The sequence below is a fragment of the Cygnus atratus genome, chromosome 19 (genome assembly GCF_013377495.2).
Source record: "Cygnus atratus isolate AKBS03 ecotype Queensland, Australia chromosome 19, CAtr_DNAZoo_HiC_assembly, whole genome shotgun sequence".
NCBI lineage: Eukaryota > Metazoa > Chordata > Aves > Anseriformes > Anatidae > Cygnus > Cygnus atratus.
The window spans coordinates 9,885,648-9,906,052 of NC_066380.1; the positions used below are offsets into that span (position 1 = coordinate 9,885,648).

Below are 20,405 nucleotides of genomic sequence, written 5' to 3' on the forward strand. Positions count from 1 at the left end.
ACGGCGAAGCAGGAGCGTCGGGGGAGGTCGGAGCCACTGGAGACATCCCCAAAGTCTCGGTGCAACGCGGGGAAAAGCGCTGTGGGAGCTCCCTCTCCTGGTCCACACCTCGGGAAGGGCTTTTCCACGGGACCTGGGTGCAAGGGAAATGCAAGAAACCCTCACGGTGCACCCTAACCCAACAGCCCCAAACATCCCTGCTCGCTGCTTGGACATGGTGCTTGGCAAAGCCACGTCCCAGGGTGGGGGGCAAAATTTGGAAGGTGAGAAATGGGCACAGCACCACCCCACCTCGCCCCGGGGCGCAGCACTGCTCCATCTCCCATCTAAAGCAGCCGCAAAAGCAGCAACTTTGCAAGCTGAGACTTTCCCAAAGCAGTCAGCAGATGGGGACAGGGACAGGGACAGGGGTGGGGACAGGGGCCCTGTGGGCTCTCCACCCACGGGGCTTTGCACTTCGATGCCTGGAGCAGGTTTGGCAGCAGCCGCTCTGCCCGGCTCCAGGCGGGAGGACGAGGGGACGTCGAAGCTTTGGGGTGACAACGGCTCCTTCTGAGACACCCCCCCACCCCCCAGCTCCTCCCTGTCCCCAGGTGGAACAAATATTTGACGGATGTTTTTATGAGCCATTGAGTGCGCGTCGCTTGGAGGGCTCAGTACCTTTCGAAGCCGCAGATTTGGGGAGGCAGAGCGCGGTGGCCATGCTAAGGCACCTGGCGAGCTGCCACCAGGCTCAGGGGCAGCATCCCATGGACCACGGGGCACCCGGTGGCACCGCAGGATGGCCAGACCTTCCAGAAACAGCCCTGAGAGCCCGCGCAAAGCCTTGGGATTCCTCCCAGCTCCAGGAAACGACCAGGGGGTTGTGAATAAACCAGAAAGTCCCCAAACTTAACCCAAAGCAAAGGCGGGAGCACACTGGCTCCCACCTGAGCTGACGGTGCTGCTGGGGCTCTGCTACCTTGGGCCAGGGCAGGAGGAGGGGGCGGCACTGCCCACCCCCAGGGAGAGCCCAGGATCCCCAACAGCTTGCGATTTCAAGATTTTAGGATTTCAAGATAACAAAAAATTTAAAAACAAACCTACCAGCCAACAAAGCCACCCAGGCAGCTGAGCTTACTTTTTACTGGCTTACTTTTTTACTATCTTTTTTCTGAGAGTATCTTTTTTGTTTTTTCACTCGCTTTCATCTTTTCCCATGCAGGCCCAAGGATGGGATATGCAGCCCCAGCGCCAAGGGCTCAGGACCCCCGGCCCCACACTCTGGGACAAGCCCCCACGTGCTGGCAGCGCTGCAGGCAAACAGAGGCCGAACTCATTTTAAAGCACTTTTTTTTTTTTTTTTATTGATTTCATTGAAAACAGAACAAGAAAATGATCAGAGCCAAAAGGCTGCTCCTTTAAAACTGTCGAAAACATTAACAGAAAAAAATAATAATAATAAACATGACGGCATTATGAATGTTCTAGAAGAGATGAACAAAAAAAACTGTTACTGCACTAATTACAGTATTTAAAGATATATGCAAAAAAAAAAAAATTAAGATAATGACCTGCCCAGCCACCACACAAAAGGTGATGGCAAATTTATTCACACTACAATACTAACAATTTAAAAAAAGTTTTGTGTTTTTTCCTGCATTTTATACTAAAATCACTTTGTTCTTTTTATACAATTGATAGTTTATATTCACGTGGTGAGCAAAAATCACACCAGAATCAGCACCGTTTTGTTTTGTGGTTTCTTTTTGTTGTTTTGTGTTTTTTTGTTTTTTTTTTTTGTGTTTTTTTTTTGTGTTTTTTTTCTTTTTTTAATGCTAGTCCCCGATGTTTCAGTAATGGTAAAAAATAAATCAGTTTATTGAAACCTCATAGCATGTGGCTTAAAAATTAATCGAAGGTGCCCAGCGTTGAGAAAAGTGATGGGAACGGACGAGCTGGTGGCATCCGGGATCTTCTCGCTGCGACATGTCCTGTCTGCTGCTCGCCCCAGCCGGCAGACGCGAGTCAAGGTTCTCTATAATATATATATCATCCGCTTTATCTTTAAAAAAGAAAACTGATTTTCTTAAGAAGTTAGTGTCTTGTACAATCCCCTTCAACCGTCCCTCTCCACAACTGTTAATGCGGCAGGAGAGGGAGATCCTTCCACCGACGAAGCGAACACTGAAACTGTAACGCGGCCAAGGGCGCAGCCGGGAGCTGGTTCTAACGGAGACAGCCTGAACGGGAGCAGGGCCTGAGGGACGTCTCTGGTCGGCTCGGGAGAGACGGGGACCGAAGGGGGTTAAGTACTGTGGATTTCGTCTCATCAGAAGAGGGAAAAAAAAAAAAAAAGCCGGTGGATTTGGTAACAAGGAGGCATGGGTTAGAAATGCCCTCTAGCTCCAAGGGAAAGGCCCCACCGCAACGTCCTGCGAGATGCGGCAGAAATTCGAGGTGGTTTTTTTAAAAAACAAGAATAAACCCCAAACTAACCAACGAAACCAAGCAGCAGACCCTGCCCCGGGGCTGTGCCAAGACAAGCGGCCGCCAGCACCTCCCTCCCCCTCCCCGCTCCCCCCGGCTTTTAGAAAGAAAGTCCCATCAAGTACTCAAAGTTTATTACAAGTGAACTGGAGATGACTTGGCATGAGCGATCCATTCAATTAACAATATTCGGAGGACGGGCAGCTCTCCCTTGGCTCTGACAACACTTAGCACATTAAGAGACGGAGGCCGGGACAGCTTGCATGGAAAAAAAACGCAACAGCCACCCCTCGGCACGCACTGTAAAAACCAGCAGCTTTCCAGGACCGGGGAGGGGAGAACAACGCCACGGAGGTGGGATTTGCTTTCACTTATTCCTCAAGTAACAGTCGGTGGCACAGCCCTAAGTGTCACGAACCCTTGGCTTTCCTTGAGCGGGTTTTCTCTCTTTAAATGGAAATTCAGACAGTATGTGAATCTATAGGGTTAAAACAAGTCAGTCTCTGGGGAGCGGAGCCTCAAAAGGGGCCGGCTGCTGTGGCAGAGCTGGTGTCGGGGAGCCCGTTTTCCTGCGTGTCCTGGGACGAGGTGCTCGCCTGCCGCTGGGCCAGCGCTGAGCTCGAGTGTTTGCACTTGGGTGAACCGCACTGACAGCTGAAGAACTTGCCTTTGATGTCCCAGAACCTGTCGCCGTAGTCGAAGCTGCAAGAGAGAGACAGAAAACGGGGTCACTGCAATGTGCAATGAAGGAACGATCGGCAGCAAAAGGGGTCGTGCACCTGCACCAGAAGCTGGGGTTGGTAGCACCTGGGGCAATTCAGTGTCAGGGGATGCTGCGCTGCAGGACCCCAGGGACCCTGGGGACATGACTGGGCAAGCAAACACTGGAGCAGCAGAGCTTTTGGCCCTCTGCAGAGGAAGGCGTTTGAGAGGGAAAAATTCAGGTGCCTAGCTCTGTGCAGAACCTCCCCATCACACCCAGAGACCACCCTGGGCCAAATCCACGGAGTTCTGTTTTCTGTTTCAGTCCCACTGCTGGATAAAGCCACCCAGGGCTTGTTTACTGTTTACTTGTTTACTGTTTTACAGCAGAGCTGACCGCAACGCTTCCTAGCCAAAAACACGGGGAAATTCCCACAGTGAAGACCAGAATGGTGAACAAGATGGGGACAGGCAGGCTGTGGGGTCTGTCCCTGGGGTAAACGCTGCAAAAAGGGCCTATGAGGCCTGTTAATACACTGCGTTCATCCTCCCACACGTGGGAAACAGGAGAAGCAGAGGGGTCTGGGCTCTGAGCACAGCCCCACCGTGATGGTGCACATCACCTCTGAACCATCCCTGCCCGTGGGGCGCAGACGGAGCCTTCAGCCCCTCTTCTGCTCATCCCTCCGAAGGTCACAATCAAAGAGAAATGCTGTGGGAAGGGGAGTTACTAGGTACCACCAAAATAGCAGAAGAAACGGCAAGAGTACAGAGCAGAGTGACTGATGTCACTTAATTTGGAGGAAACCCTAGTGCTCAGAACACCGGTCAGGCCACCTTGTGGGTTTCTGTGCTATCTCAGCACAGCTCCTAGGACTCCAGGGCACACACATGGAGCAACAGCTTCACAAGACCGGCAGCTTGGCCCACCACATATTCCTTGGCACAGTCCCAGTGCTTGGCACCAGGGCAGCGTCTTTCCCATCCTGCCAGGACAGAGGCAGCAAAGGAACAGCCTAGGGAGGGCTGCGTTCCTCCCTCCTAAAGGCACCAACCCCAGTGACCTCCCACTGGAGGAGTTACACTCACTGCTGGCCTGCACAGTGCTCCAAAATCCACGTAGGTGGGAAGCCAGGGACATACTGCAGCAGGCAACGGAGATGTCCAAGAGAAGACCCCCCTCCCTGCCTCCTTCAGACCGACACGCGTGACCAGTGCCAGTACTCTGAACCCTTTTAAACCCATGTGCAATGTGCTCCAGCCCCTGGGCTGAGCTGCGGCTCTTCGGGCAGCTCTGTCCCTCGGGCAGCCCCCCCCGGGCGGTACCTACCCGATTTCTTCTCCGGCTTCTATGTGCCTCGTGCTGAAGAAGGCGATCCTGGGAAAGCGGAGGTCCTGATGTGACATGAAGACCCGCACCGGGATGAGGTTTGGCTCGCAGAGGTGGTTTATGAAGCGGCTGATATTGCCGTAGAAACGGGCATCTATGCAGTACACCTCTCCATCCTGGAGGGAGAAAGGTTGCACGTTCTGTTAGGTGATGTTGGGTTTGGTATTATTCCTGCTACTTGCTTAACCAATGACCAAAGTCCTGGTCCGTCCACTGATACTCTGGAGAGCTTCAAGAAGAATGACCAAGACAGGCTCAAAAGGACTAAACGCATCCTTTTACGTTCAACGGTACCCTGAAAATAGTTTTCTGCACAGCACTGTGCCCCAACAAGCCTTCTAAAAATGCTCCTGACACTGGCTGGCACATCGGCTCTGCACAGAGCTGCTTGCTCTGCTGAAGCCCCAGTTTGGGGCGGTGGGGTTTATGCTCTGTGCAGACAAACAACTTATGGGTAAGAGCCACTGGACAGGGGAACAGGCATCTGTTCTGTCCCCTAATTGAATGCAACGGCGAGGAAACACAAAGCCAGAGCCTAGAGAAAATAGTTTTTTGCAGATAAAAGTGAAAGTGAGAACACAAATCCCCTTTCCATAGGGCCCAGACAGCAGTAATATTTTGTTTTCCACGAAAATAAAAGAACCCCCCTCAGGGCTTTTTTATTCCAGCAGAGAATGACTGTGCAAAGCAGATACTTTAATTACAGGAGCTAATTTCAGTTGCAAAGAGGCCAAAAGCAAAAGGATCCATTAGCAGTGCTCAAACTCCCTTTTGGGCAAGCACCTTGCAATCTTTAATGGATGAGCTGGGTCAGATCATACCGCCCGACTGGTGCAGGAGCCCAGGGAAGATGTCCCAGTGCCTGGAGAGGCGTCACCCACACGGTCCCACACCACACGGAGTGCTCCAAGCTCTGATTTCAGTCAAAAGTAATTCTCAGCACTGCTTTCATCCACGGAAACACCACCTTCGTTTGGCAAGGACAACATCACCCACTGCTACCCTGAGTGACCGTCTGGAAAGATCTGAGCTCTCCGCCACACGAAGTCGAGATGTGTTGCTCGAGAACGGAGCCAGCTGCCTTGAGCAGCACAGGCGGCATCCTCACTGCGGCGCTGCTGAGGGGGACAAGTCCCAGAGCAAACCGCGTCCCACCTTGCTACAAGTTACACGAGTGTCGGAGTCGCATGGTGGCAGGTAGAGAGGAAAAGCAGAATCATGACCTGCTCGGGGGGATGGGGCTCCTTGTCAACAGAGCAGGCAGACTGTAGGGCCGTGCAGAAGTCTGTGTTCGCCTCTTACAAGATCTTCAGTGCTTAAAGTGGAAGGGAATTTTGATTTCAAATGGCTTTCAGTGATTGTCAGCAGAGATGCAAAAGGTTTCCAGTCGGGCACGAGTCCACACGTGGCTTTTCGCTGGCTCGCTCAGCGGCCAGGTGGGGCACCTGGTGCACCTCAGGGCAGCGATCCCACCGGTGTGTCGGTGTCACCAGGAGTGGGGTCAGCAGTTGTGTGGAAAGGCAATTCAGGACACAGTGAACGGGAAGGTTCTGGGGTTTCTCAGAAGGGCAAAGCCCCGGGAAAGCCCTTCTCGCCTGCAGCAGTGCTCAGCTCTGACCGCAGCCTCTCCCAGGTGGAGTGCAGCAGGGCTACGCGCATGCACGGGACTGCAGAAGGTGGGCCTGCCCGTGGGAAGGGGTGGCTTAACCCCAACAGAAAGCAACCACAGCAGCTAAAACTCGGCCTCATCTTTCCCAGAAATAGCATGTCTCTTCCAGCTCTCTAGTACAAAGAAAGCTCCCTCTTTCATCTGTGGAAACCCAGAGAGCACCTATTGTGCTGTCTTCCTCCCTGGAAGCCCCGAAATGGCAGCAAGGTTTGGCTGTTCGATCCCTGCCCTCTGTCAGACACGGGAAGGGACATGACTGCAGGGCCTGGCACGCTGAATGATTCACCTCGCACAAGTGACAACTCAAGAACAAGGACATCAGAAATGATGTCCCCATCCCGTTCTTCCACTTCAGCTCATGCCCCACCCAGGCCACTCCTCCAGGGCACAACGGGACCCCGAGGCTGCCCTCCCAGGGCTTGCACCCGTAGCACGTCTGGGCGCTCGGGAGGCAACGGGACCTGCCGGGCTCTGCCCTGCCCTCCCTGCTCTGCCTCGGGGCTCTTTGAGCGATCCCTCACGAGCGGTGCCCGTAACACAGACGCTCCACTCAGAAGATGTGGTCTCTGAAAAAAGACCACATGCTTGCTCCTGTACTTAAGTCTCCCTCCTTGCTTTACAAAGATAAAATCCAGTTGTTCTCCCTCGAGGCTGCCAGCCAGGGGCTAACCTCAAGGCCAGGCAAGGCCCAGGCAGTCTCGTGCTCATGAACGCACAAAGCAGCGTTAAGTCCCCACTGCTCTTTCATTTTTTAATTACAATTTGACCCCTATGTTTTCAGACAGACTACAAGATTCACACTTACCTTTTTTCAGCTGTTGAATGCCTGTCACTTTTTAAAAATAATAATAAAGCCAAACTTCTTTGTCACTAGGTGACGACAGACACAAGACAAAGGCTATTTTACAACTTTCCTTGGGAGCCACCCCACTCTCCTGAGTCGCCAGCTTACCTTTCTCCTCCTCTCCTTTCCCAAGGGAAGTCTGAAGTGACAGCTGCTTAAAAGCTTTAGATCGCACTTTTCAGAACAAGATTTCTGCTATGAGCCCTCTGCAGAGCAGTGCAGGACAACCAGCAGCAGAACAAGCCTCAAGTCCCTGCCAGGGGATCTGACGGATCCCTTTGTAAGTGAATGGCACCTTTTTCAGCCTTCCAGCTCATGCATCAACATCTTTTTATGAAGAGCTTACAGAGCTGCCAATCAACCCTGCCGCAAGCCTGCACACTCCTGTGCACACACCTGCGTACTAACAGCCGTACAGCTGAACTCAGGACGTCCGAAGTTTTAACAGGGGAGCATCTTGCATTAACAGCCCCTGCGGGCAGCACGTAACACGGTGGCCTGGAACTGCTGGGCTCTGTTACCATTTTAATGAACCCTAAAGCCTTACGCCTTATATTCTGAACAAAACCCAGGGAGGAAGCAGCCCTCCTCTTTGCAGGCTTTCAGACCGTGCTGTACATCAAGACAGAGACGAATAATCCCTCTGCTCTTTTGGAGGAGCAAGACCTTGGGCTTGTCTCACGAGGCCCCTTCAGATACAGTACCTTGTTATCAAGGTCGAAGAGGTAGGAGTCCTCTTCACGGACGTCTGCCTCGGAATCGGATATCAGCTCACCAACATACCTGCAGGCAAACAGCAAGGCAGGAATAAGACACTCGTGCAACCATAAGCTTGGTTTCACCACCCCTTTCTGGTAAGAGGGGAAGGAGGAAGGGATGCAGCCCAGCACTGATCACAACCCATAGCCCTAGGGTCATTTCAGATCCACTCAGGCAAAAGGAGCTTTAACAACTGAAAGCAGCTAAAATCTGGCTCCAAGCCCAGTCTTTTCAGGGCAACACTTTTAATAATAAAAATGGAGTTTTGTTTCCAACTAAATTTACTTTCCCCAGGACTATGTTTTGTTTTGCAATCTCCTTTGTTGGCCAAGATTGAGACATTAATCCAACTCTCCTTATGTTCACTGTCAGACGCACGTCCTGGCTCTCCTGTACAATACTGTAATGTTTGTGTTGTTTACATCCCAGTGTAAAAGGTTTGTTTCTGTTCTTCATTTTCCAGGGTATTTTGGCTGATTACATATGCTACATACCTGTGAAGGTCTTGTTTTAAGAGTCTTAGGTCTAACCTAACCTGGCAGAATCCCTGGAAGGATGTAGGCTTCTTTCTCATGCTTCTCAGACTAGGATAAACCAGAGCTATGATCTCAGTAACAACCACATGTTGTAAAAACAGGCACAAGGTAGCTTTCAGTCAGGCCCTCCAAGCACCACAAAACACATGCTCCTTGGCCTGGCTTGCTGAGAAGGACTAAACATCCATGCCACCTTCCACGCTCTGGCCAGATGCTGGTTTTGATGCAAAATCCCGAGTCACAGCAGCCCCTGCTGCCCCTGTGTTCGCTCATCTGTCTTCCAACCTGTGACACTTCCTGACCTGAGCAGCTTGCCGTCCAAACAGGAGACCCCAGAGGAGAGAAATTGGGCCAGAGGAAGGAATACAAGAAATCAACGGCACAGCAGATTCTGGTACCAAAGCCTTCCCAGCCGTTACCACAACACCACGGAGTCATAAGCTAAGGACTCACAAAGCAAATATTCTTCGTAGCATCAACAGACGCTTCCATGATCAGCACTCTAACAGCTTTCCTCCGCAGCTTTCAAGGCATTTTAGAAATGTTAACCAACCATATCCATTTCCCCCTGTGGCTCCAGGCAGCATTTAACTCCTGGGCTCGGGAAGAGGAAAGCCACGAAACATTAACCCGGGGCGGACCCACGCGCTCGGTGACAAGGGAGCCTTTGGCTGCCGTTCCCAAATCTGAGCAGCCTGGCAAAGCTGCTCCGCCAGACCAAGAGGCTGCTGCGGCCGTGTGTGCTCCTGTTGTTCGCCCCCGCTGCATCTTGTTATTTATTAAGCGCTCCCGCAAGGCTGCAGCATTACTGGAAACCACACACTCACCGGTGACCCGAAGCAATAGGAAGATTATGGCCAGGGAAAGAGAGAAATTGCTGTAGCGTGGCACAGTAGCCAGCAGCAGCTAAGAAACAGCTGAATAATGCTGCACGGAGAGGAACTGTGCTCAGTGACAGCCACTTCAGGTCTACAAGTCAGTGAAACGAAATAAAAACCAATCTAATTAAAAATTGCTGTTTCCATGTTCCTTTACAGACCATTCCTGTAACTCCTCTCCTTTGCAGGACTGCTCACCAATACAAACTGTTCCCTAATTCCCCTGGTCTAAACAAAGACGTTTAACATGCTGATGGCAAGTAACTACATCTCAGAGCTGCACGCTGCCACTCCTCGCCACAAGATCAGAGCACACCGTGCAAAAACCACGAGCAACGATGAGTCCCTAGCACAAGCTGCGGCGTTTCTGGGGGTGTGGGAGATGGGACGGGGCGCCTGGGGCACCTCTGGCTGAAGGTGTGGCTGCCATACCTGGCTCGATTCAGATAACATCCTATTAGAGCATCATGTTTTGTACAGGAATTAAGTATTTGGAAACCGCATAATGGACACACACCAAAAGGAAAACACCAGAACCTTGGAAAAACCTCTGGTTTCTGCATCCCACTAATTCCAAGCCTCTCCAAGGGAAGTCCTTAACCCACCGTGCCACCTCCAGCGTGAGCAGTTACACTACTGAACAAAGAAGCCTCAACAGAGCAGCTTCAAAACATCCCACAGCAACTGTACCAGCAGCAGCAGGTTCTGAGGAGCAGCAAATTCTGGGGTTCAGGAGGAATCTGCATGGAGCACGTGGTGGACTTCCCCAGCTTATAGGCGTGGAAGAGCCCAGAGCGTGCCCCCTCTGCCCTGGAACCCGGCAGGGCAGGCACAGGGCAGCTCTGCCGCATCTCCCTCGCCAGGCTGCTGCTCAGGACCTCGCTGAAGGTACCGAGGGGGCTGGAGGGCAGCAGCAGCAGGGTCTGCAGCAGCTGCTCCCCAGCTGCCACCCCGAGGTGACTGCGGAGGGGCTGGCTGGTCACCGCGCTGGTAGAGCCTTGCTCCCAGCTGCTTCCGAACGCTGCTGAGTGCTTCCTACAGAAGCGAGTGCTGCGTGCTGCCAGAGTCTGCAAGCAGAAACGGGAAGGGAAATCATGTTTTGAGTGGTCACACAGAAAAGCAGAAAGCACAGAGCAGGCTGCAAACTAGTACGTGTGTAAGAAAGGCATTTACACGCAGAAAGAGTCTGCACGGCACCAGAGCCTGGAAGAGTTTTGCAAAATAAAACCATTGGGAGAACTATTCCATGCTCCCCGTGTGGGCATACATGAAAAAATATGGAATAAAAGTCCTTCTCATGCCAATACAATTAGCAACCTTCCAAAGCAGAGGAATAAGCCCAGCACAAATTGACCACCCAGTCAGGGCACTGCTCCAGGCAGCCGATGCAAAATGCAAAATGCTCTTCCACTGAGCTCATCCAGGGAGCTGCTGTGTGCAAGCAGCCCCCGAGCACCGCAGGCACTGGGGCTTCTTGGCCAGAGGTGAGGAAAAGAAGGAACAAAGTCTAAAGGGCTGCACACGCAGAATTAGAGAAGAGGAGATCAGGGCAGCTGGCTTGAGGAAGGGCAATGGAAGAGACTGGAGTTGGTGAGTTGTGCAAATAACGTGTGTGAGAGAGAGAGTGACGGGGACAAGGAGGAACTTGCATGGGCAAGACGTGAATTAGTTCAGCTGTTTAGTATGCAGCTCATTTAGATAACGAAGAAGATAGTGCCTACCACTGAAACAGCCCCAGCAGCTCCTGGCAAGTGTGGAGGAAGAGTTAAGTGCGACTGTGGTATCTGAACCCCACCAGCTCTGACGCGCTCTCCATTGCACCTGTCTGTGTTAATTATAATTACACCGCTGCGCAGAGCTGCCCCGTCTCCCCGGGCTGCCTGTTTACCACTGCTTATTTCTCTCGTGGATTAACATTCCAGCAGGATTTGGTAAAGTCGGTGCCTTTATTCTTTAGAAATTTGCTCGCAGGCTCTGGATCATCTCTGGGTGCTTAACCAAAACACAGAGACCTTTGGTACTCAACAGGAAGCCCCACCTGAGGACAGACTTGAAACACTCCCCCACAAACAGCAGAGTTTTAAGAAACTCTGGAGGAGAAAAAAAAGGGAAAAAAAAACTCTGGAAAAAAACAACAAAAAAAAAACATTTCAGCATTTGGCAGCTCCTGGATGCCTGGAGTCTGCCTGGATGAAACACTTCGTTGATTTACTGCAGATTTTTCTTTTCCTTTATTTGTTTAAATTCTGCAATAATCTTCATCAATCCCCTGCCCAATCCTATGCAGCATCAACAACTAGCTCTAAAAAACCCTAGCAAGCATTTTCATGAAGGTCAAGAGTCCGGTCTTATTTAGAAGATCTTAGCTCACTAGTACCATAATGAAAAAAACACTTTCCAAAATATTTAATAAAGTACATGTATCACTTTAGAGTCTAAAAACTGTGGGGTTCAGCAGCAGTTTTTTCACTTGACATAAATCTCAACTTTTTTGTTCCCAAGTACTTTTATTGAATCAGGTCCTAAACTTATACTTAACGCCAAGTGCTTTACTGTGCTGCTGAATCAGACTAAAGCCAGAGCTGTGACCCTGGGAAACCTCTTGGGAAGTCAGTACTGAAACAGAAAATGATCCGATTTAAAAGTTGTTCCGAATTCCCACAACCTTAAACATCCCATATATACATCCCATATGAACAGGCGATGCACTTCCAGCATGACCCAGATCTGTTTTTTCCCCATTGCTCATGTGTCACAGGGATAACAGAGCCCCTGACAACAAGCTCACCACAGATCCCAGCAAGATGCAGAGGGGTAGAGAAAGCTCCATGCTGCAAGGAAAAGGACAAACGGAGCAGGAAATGGGATCAGGAAGCCTCGTAGCGAGGGTGAGCGATTCTGCTCTGTGCCAATTTGATTTGCATGAAAACCTCTCCTCAAAAGAGGAGCGAGTGCAAGCCATGCCAGCCCTTGGGAAGTGACGTGTTTGCGTGAGCTAATGAAAGCTGAGCGAATAACTTACTCGCACACAAAGGTTCCCAGTGGAATGTCTTGCATCGTTCGCACACCCCAGCCCATTTTTTGTGTCCGGTAGAGCTGCAACCGCGTCCTGGAGAAGAAGAAACAAAACCGTATCAATGGCAGCACTGAGCAGAAAGGCAACAGATTTCTTTTTGCAGAGGGAAGAACAAAAAAAAATTGCAGCCTTCAATCAGCAGCAACTCAACGACGGTTTTGGTGTTTGATCCCCCAGTTCTCACGCTGGTGCCACTACGTGCGTGCTCCGCTCCCAGTGCTGCTCCAAGCCGGAGGACAGACACCGGGGGGGCACTGCCTGGGGACCAGGAACGGGTGCCCACCACCCCCTCTCCCTGCCCAGCTGTAGCTGGTGAGGCGCACACCTGGTGCCTGGACGCATTCAGGACTGGGGAGGAGGGCACGGGACTGGACGCTCGGCGTGGTTACACCGCTGAGGATTCGCACGCGGGATCCCAGAATCCCACCACCCGAATTTCTTTCCCTTTCACGCACACACCTGGCGCTTGGGGGAAGGCAGGGAAGCTGGAAAGGGACTTAAGGTTCTGAAGGGAGGGGTGCTGCAGGGGGGGGCAGGGAGCTTACAGTGAATTAAGAGCACCCTGAGCTAAGTGCTCTGATCCCTTTGCCCTCTGCTGAGGCCAGTGCATTTAGCTGCTCCATCATATCCAACTCCCTGGATGAAAGACAAGGAAGAAAACGCTGCAACCTGAAACTTCTTGGTGTAATAGCTGCTCTGTGGAATTTTACTGATGGAGTTTATAGGCAGAGAAACAATGCTGTAAGTCATTCTGCCTCCTGCTCAGCCAGAACTTGAGTTAAGTGCAGGATGAACAATCTCCAGGGCTAGGGAACGCTCTCTCTCCCCCCAGGGGAACCAAACCCCACTCTCAGCAATGCTGTTATCGGAATAAAGAGAAATCCGATGCTCACCTTAACTTCACCCTGTTGCTTTTTCCAGTATTTCTCTCCTCTTCCCCCCACCCATCCCCTCTTTGCACTGTCAGCTCAAACCACGCTTCCTCTCCAGGGCCGATCATTTTCTCGTATTTGTTCACAGCTCCTGGAGCCTTAACCAGGAGCAAAACAGGACGTCAAGAGGACAACTGCTCTCATAAACTGGCTATAGCGCTGCATTGCAGGCTCAAGGAAGATCCCCTCTGTGTTGCCTCGTTCATCATGGTACGACAGAGCTGAGCTCAGGTTTGGGATCTGCTTACTGAGGCCAATGCCAGCAGCAGTGGGACCACGGCTTCACTCTGAGCTGGGTCAGCCTGCCAGACAGGAACATACGTACTGCCTTGCAGAGTTCACTTGGAGCAAAACTGATAAGGAAACACTGAAAATGAAAGGGGAGCACCCATGTGCCAAGCTGAAGACCAAACAGCAGCAGTTTTACACATTTTCTCCGCAGGGACCTCAAGCACAGCTCTGCCAAGCACCCGACCTCGCCATAGCTTCCCAACAGAGCCACGCTCCCAGGCTCCTGGTTGTGCTTCCAACCCTTCCTGTCTTTCAGAGAAACACCTGAGCATGCAAGAAAGCAGCAGCATCAGATCTAGCTGTATAGCTCCTAAGTAAACACCCACGTAAACACTGGAGCTCTGGAGTTCGGCAGGGAAAACCACAGAGGAGTAAAGTTCTGTGGAAACACATCCAGCCTTTTCCTTGCTTATTTTTAATGTTGCAAAATGTCCTTGGAAATACGAAGCCCACAAAAAGTGTTATCAGCACCATAAAAAAAATGCAGAAGTCTTTTTCCAGTGGCATTCCTTAGAAGTTTGTCCCGATACATTCAGTACAGTGGCAAACTTCTCCAAAGCAGAGGCGCAATGCAAAACATTTTAATATTTAGTCTGGCACCAAAGCCATAACAGCCTAATCTGCAGCACTGAAGCCAACAGGTATTCAAATACCCAATTCAGGGGGAGTCAGGCCAATAACTGTGAAACCTTAAGCAGCCAAGTTTGTGCATACTGGCCTGTATCTGTAATGTAAACAGCTAGCTTACAAGTTCTTCTAAATGCAGGCTTTGCGTTTTCTGTTGCTGTTATTTTTTTCAGAGCTCTCTACCTGAGAAGATACATCCAGGCTGCTCATGCACAAGCAATTTGTATGTTTTATGGTCAGGCTGATGAAAGAACAGCGCAGTTCCCACATGACGGGGCAGAGGCAGGGCACAAACCAGTCTGCTGCTGCTTCATTCCCACCGGCAGTGTGGAGGAACCCACTGTGCCTCCCACCGTCGCGTGGTGGCACCTGCCCCACCTCTCTTTCACCCCTGGAAGCCCTGGCTTTTGTGGGTTCGCAGGCAGAGCTGAGGCTGGGGGGGCTCTGTGGTTTGGGGGTGTTTTTGCCGTGACAGCTGCGTGTGGATCCTCCTTCTCACCTGAGCCCATTCTGCACCACCCGGTTCCTACAGGTCCGCCAGCACGAGCACGCGTGGTTACACTCAAAGATCAGCGGCGGCTCGGCCATGTTGAACTCAGGCAGGAGTCGGCCGTCCTGAAGAGGAGATGCATTGAAGACTGGGTTAGTTTTCTGTTTCTGTGACCCCTCCAAACCAGAGGCAGGCCCAGAGCAGAATTTCCCCGAGTACAAAATGGGCCAGACAACCCCAGCACGGAGGTATGCCCCGACCTCCCCCAAAATAACCTCAGACCTCAATTTCTGCAGAGGCTTTCCTCCTCCCTGAGAGTGGCACACAAGCCGCTATCACAAACAGCTGACGAACAGCAAAAAAACACCTAGATTTTTGCTGCCTGGCATCACCCTATGCACCACCAACAAAAAACTATTTTACAGTGCTGTGCAAAAAATGGTGTGCATCATCATTTTGCAGTGCTGGAGGGGAGAAGCAGATGCTTTGTCTATCTCTGGAATAAAGCCTAAACTTCCAGATTATAAGGCCAGTACACCCAAGTTCTAAACCACATTATCTTCCCAAATAACTCTCCCAAAAAAGCTACAATTCAATTATCTACCAACCATATAGGATTAAGAAAGCGATAGAGGCAGTTCATCATATTTAACAAATTTAGCTTTTATGGCTTTAAAGATGTAATCACCTATTAATGTGTAAATAAAATGGCTACAAAGCAAAGAAAGATGCCAATGTTCCCCCTGGGAGAAACTTGCAGAGATTCGCAGAACTTCTGATCTTAGCAGAACCTGTCCAAATATTAACCTCAACACCTCCCTGGAGGATTGAAGCGTACTTACCCAAAACAAACCAAGCTTCTGGCAACGCTGAAGTTAAAACATATTTACTTTGCCTTCATCCAGAAGGATCGTGATAAATAAAGGCAGGCAAAATCCCTCTACTACCCTCCCCCGTTTACATATTACAGCATTTTCTATGTTGCTCTGAGATGGAAGCTGATTTCACGCATGGATTTCTAAATGCTATCACATGGGTATAATTAATGGCTCAGCTGGCATGACAGCAACACAAACAAATAACAACGGAAAAGATTCCCTGAGTACACATTTTGTTATTATCACATATGCCTCAAAGCTGAGACTGCAACTTTAGGCATTTTAAAGTAAAAATTAGAGGAGCTGTGCAAGAAACTGTTTTTAGGTACTATTAGAAATTCTGAATTTTGCCAAATTCAGCTAGCCAACACTCATCTAACCAGATACGAAGTTCTGCGTCCTCACCTTATCATACCAGCAGCGCATACTGAGTTGGCCACACATGCAGTTACTGGAGGAGCAGTCGTCTATACATACACAATACTGAAAGAGAAGCAAAAGGGGTCAACTCCAAGCCACCCTCGTGTAAGTGAAAGAGCAACTTCTGCAGCTGGGCCAGAGAGGAAACCACAAGGCTTCACCTCCTGCCTGTTGCTGGAGTGCCTCCCAAGCACTTCCAAAAGAGGCCCCTGCTGCAGCTCGTTAGCCAGAAAGATAACCAGACTCATCAGTTCAGTGGAATGTTTACTCAGTTCCTTATTTCTAAGTACAATGAACATCAAAGGACTCCGGCTTGCAGGAGAAGATCCATAATGAGCCATGTTACTAACCTTCCTCTGGACCTTAGGAGCTGTACTCCACGCTTGAGGACAAGGAAAGCTCTGAGAAGGGACCAGAGCTGGGGATGACACGACGATATTTCTCAGTCCTCCCCTGCTGCTTGCCTCTCCCCACATGGGTGCTCCAGCTGGCTGCTTCCCCAGCACACCCCCAGCCAGCGTGGTCCCACCACCGGCTGCTGCACAGCGGGGCTTGGCCTGGGGAAGTTCCCTTCAACCATCCACGAGCTGCACCTGGAGAGGAGTCACCCTCTCTCAACGCTTCCCCCCCTCTGCTTCACAAGCCAGCCTTTTGAGGACATCCAGTATCACAATTAAAGGCCTTGGCCTGGGTGCTGCAGTCACTAGAAGACAGCACGAGGAAGGGCTCCCAACAGCTCACTGCCTCCCCAGAGCCAGAACAGAGGCAATGGATAAAGGGGAGCTGCATCAGGCAGCACCAGACGGCTGATGCTGCAGTGCACAGCCGAACGCAGAGGTTAGAGTAAGTCTAGGAAAGGACAAAAAGCAGAATCCTGTCCCCTAGAGCAAGAGCTGGAATCCAGGACTACAGCCTTAGCTTGGATTTGATGACAACGGTAGGACGAGATATTCCCATTCTGAATGCAAAACCTGTGCTGTGGCGCAGCGCACTGCAACGTCTCTAAGTGCACACACCAGGACAGGAAAAAACACAGGGATACACACAGTCCCTCACCTGTAAATGAGTGATGTTTCTATCGATGTCCATTGGGGATGTGACACAGTTCTGCGAAACGTATTTGTAGTTGCTAGGACAAGGCTCACTGTCCACTGAATTGACGCAGGGAATCGGGATCCTCTCGTAACCCCGGGCAATGTCTCTGTCAGAGGCAGAAAGAATTGTCACAGAAGAAAAGCTCCCCCGAACAAGGGGACATTCAAATGACATCCTGGGGCAGAATTACTGTCTTTGATCACTGAGCATTCAAAGCCTGAACGCAATTCAGACTAGAACAGAGTTCATTTCTTTCCACTCTCCCTTATAGATTGTTCTTTGTGCATGCGAATATTTCCATTTGGAAGGATGAATTTACAAGCCTCAATCAGCATGTGTTTAATTCCCGCTAAGCTCAAACTGACCTTCGCACCAGTTTAGAAAGCTAAGCATGCACTTAGAGCCCTTTCTCAAACCAGACCTCCAGCCTCCCCCTCGCCAGGGCTGTATTTCACAACCACCAAGCAAAGCCGGCCAGATTCTCACCTGCTCACTACCTTCTCTATCTGGACGGGCTTGTCAGTCGACGATTCTCTAAGAGTCTTGTTCATCTGTAGAGCCACCCAGACCTGAGAGTTAAGGCTGGAGCACTGGAGTGGAGTCTCACCCTCCTTGTTCTTTAAAGTGACATCCGAGCCACGGGAAAGAAATAGACTGCAAAACAGCAAGAAAGGATAAGCATCCCCCAGAGAAGCTGCGCAAAGGGAAAAGGAACTGAATCACGTCTCCAGCCAGCCCTTACGGGACAAGGTAGAATCTGTAGCAGTGAATAATCACCTGAGTTTTCTTTATTAAGCATGGTTCAGTGAATCCTTCTACACGAAGGCGCTGGCAGAAGCCACAGACTGGAGCTCTGGGCAAATCTTGCCTTGCTCCAGGCATGACAAGCGCCTTGCTGGTAGCCAGCCTGACTTCAGGCAGGCTGGAAACTCTCTCTGGCAGGGAAAGACAAGGGGAGGGAAGAGTAGGATGGAAATGGAAGAGTCCCATGGGAAACTGGTATTGGACTTGGCCCCTGTTTACATTCACCAGCTTTTGGTGAGGACACATACTGAATTTATTCCTAGCAGCGCCTAAATGAAACAAAAGCCCCGTTACTCTACTATGCCACAAAAAAAGCTTTGATCGAGGATGCCCGACCCCTTTGTGCTGAGAAGCCCATGCTGAGCAAAGCCCCTCAAGCCTTCTGCCCAAGACTCCAGGACTACCCCATGTTTTGTGACCTTTTTTACAACAGCTCTGGCAGCAGCTAGTATTTCAGACCCACCATGCCTAGGAGCAGGGCACCAGAGAAACAAGCCCTCCATCCCAAATTTGGTCTGCGTGTAAAAGCCAAAGGCTGTCCCGAGCTTCCAGCCAGCACCCGGGCAGAAAGGAGCGACCAGGGGAAGGGGGAGAAGTGGCGGGGCTGGAGCCGTACTTACACCACACACTCGTAGCGGTTCTCTCTGGCTGCGATGTGCAGGGGGGAGTCTCCGTGAATATTCACCGCGTGTAGATCACACTTAGCAGCCAGCAGTATCTCCGCAATGTCAACGCAGCCAGAGAAAGCAGCCCAGTGCAAACAAATATTTTCCTCCTGGAGGGGAAGAAAACAGAGCAGAGAGGCTGTTTAGCGCATTACAGTCCTATTGCTTTGGGACTTCACCATCCTCAGCTCTGCACCTGGGGCATTCAACACGTAGTTCCCTTCTCCTCCCCTGCACTGCTCATTCTGGCTGGGAGTCCCGAGGCAGGCAGGGGAATCTCTGCGGAGACGAGCAGGGAGTTCTCACTCCAGCCGCCTCCACACGCCGAAGACGGGGAGGCCGCACGCAAAGCGGCCCATCGCCTTCCCTGTGCACGCAGACAAATCGTCTGTCTCTAAGCCACAAAACAATCTGGATCAATCCACGAGAGAGGTGACAGACACGAACAAGCACACTGGAAAAGGCTAGAAGCTGAGCTTCTCCAGCCCAGACACGCAGCAAAACTAGCATGTCTCCCAGGGTTATAAAATGAGAGAGAAGAAGCGTCTGCCGACCCAGAGCAGAGCACAAGCTGTAGGGTATATGAAGGTGCTAGAAAGAGAACCAGGAGACACAGGGAAAGCAATCAATCCGACTTCAGGCATCTCTTAAATACTGTATGTACTCATCTCTCACTAGCTGCACTAGAAATAGCTGAACACTCATCTTTTTGATGGAGGTATTTTAAGCGATGATACTGTTTTCTGTTACAGTGCAATTTGCAGCACACTTTAGAGTCCTTCCCCCCGACAGGCTCTAAAGATGCCGAATACAACAGTGCAATGATAGTAATGATCACCAAACTTTTTTTTTCAAGTAAAAATAAAGCACATCTTTTAGTCATTGCAACTTAACTTAGATGTTCTCTAAAACGAGGAGGCTATTACCATACACCAGGGAGTGGGGAGGCCTCTTTCTGCACGGCTTCTGCCTCCCACCATGGGTAAAACATATAGGAAAACTCCTCAGCACAACACACCAATCTACGAAAAAATTAATCCTGTCGACTGCACACCACACGCTGCCGCTCAGACACTTTACAGACACCTAGATTTGCTGCTTTGCACCGGCTACTGCCTAACAGCAGCGTAATTACAATCAAAAGCGTTTCTCGCCAAGGATGATGTTTCCCAGCACAAGCGACAGCGCTTCTTAATGGCTGCAATCAGGAGACTCTGCGCTGGAGGTACTGTAACGGATATGCCATACATACATCTGCTAAGGGGATATTTTTCTTTTAAGTAAATTGTTGACTGAGACGATTTCATTTTCATCATTTAATGTGTGATCTTGTAGCTGGCAGCCAAAGGCTTCTGTGACAGCTCAGACAAGAGACAGCTTTATTCGGAGTCCGTGCTAGGGCTCCGAGGCCATGCAACAACCCAAAAAGCCCCCGCTCCCACCTCGATTCTTGCTCTTAGGAACAGTATCAGGTCTGAACCTGCCCGGAACGATTTCAGTTACCAAGGAAATGGAGACTCCTACTGAGAAGGGACTTTCAGACTGGGGAAGGTGACACCCTGAGGTGTCACGCTGGGGTCATTCTGCGCTCCATGAGACAACCGTGCCTGCACCTACCCCTGCCAGCACCCAACAGGCACTAGAAGACGTATTTGGGAAGACAAATACAAAACAGTGCTTATATCCATTGGAACCAGAAAAGCACTAGCAGCCTTGGACAACAAAACGTGTCACCATGAGGTATGCTAGGGAGTGAGCTGACGGCAGGGTAAGTACTTTGCTGTAACCTCTGTGCGTGCAGGAAGCAGTGAAGCCAGTTGCCCCTCAGTTACTAAACTATCTCACGTCTCCTACACACCAAAGCCTGAAGGAGCTCATCA

The 20,405-nt window shown here is 50.7% G+C and overlaps 1 protein-coding gene across 30 annotated transcripts in view; it reads right to left on the minus strand.

Moving 5' to 3' along the window:
- Window positions 1-2,588: 2,588 nt before the first annotated feature.
- The window catches only part of EHMT1 (euchromatic histone lysine methyltransferase 1), a 115,050-nt gene continuing 97,233 nt past the window's right edge, over window positions 2,589-20,405 (minus strand). For all 30 annotated transcript variants that reach the window (XM_035564739.2, XM_035564755.2, XM_035564742.2 and 27 more), the window contains 9 exons: window positions 18,481-18,635; window positions 17,543-17,710; window positions 17,018-17,162; window positions 15,947-16,024; window positions 14,673-14,788; window positions 12,270-12,356; window positions 7,779-7,857; window positions 4,502-4,677; window positions 2,589-3,171 (listed from right to left, as the gene is read on the minus strand). In XM_035564739.2, coding sequence (XP_035420632.1) covers window positions 2,988-3,171; window positions 4,502-4,677; window positions 7,779-7,857; window positions 12,270-12,356; window positions 14,673-14,788; window positions 15,947-16,024; window positions 17,018-17,162; window positions 17,543-17,710; window positions 18,481-18,635 — 1,188 coding nt within the window. In that variant the 3' untranslated portion in view covers window positions 2,589-2,987. The remainder of the gene's footprint in view (window positions 3,172-4,501; window positions 4,678-7,778; window positions 7,858-12,269; window positions 12,357-14,672; window positions 14,789-15,946; window positions 16,025-17,017; window positions 17,163-17,542; window positions 17,711-18,480; window positions 18,636-20,405) is intronic.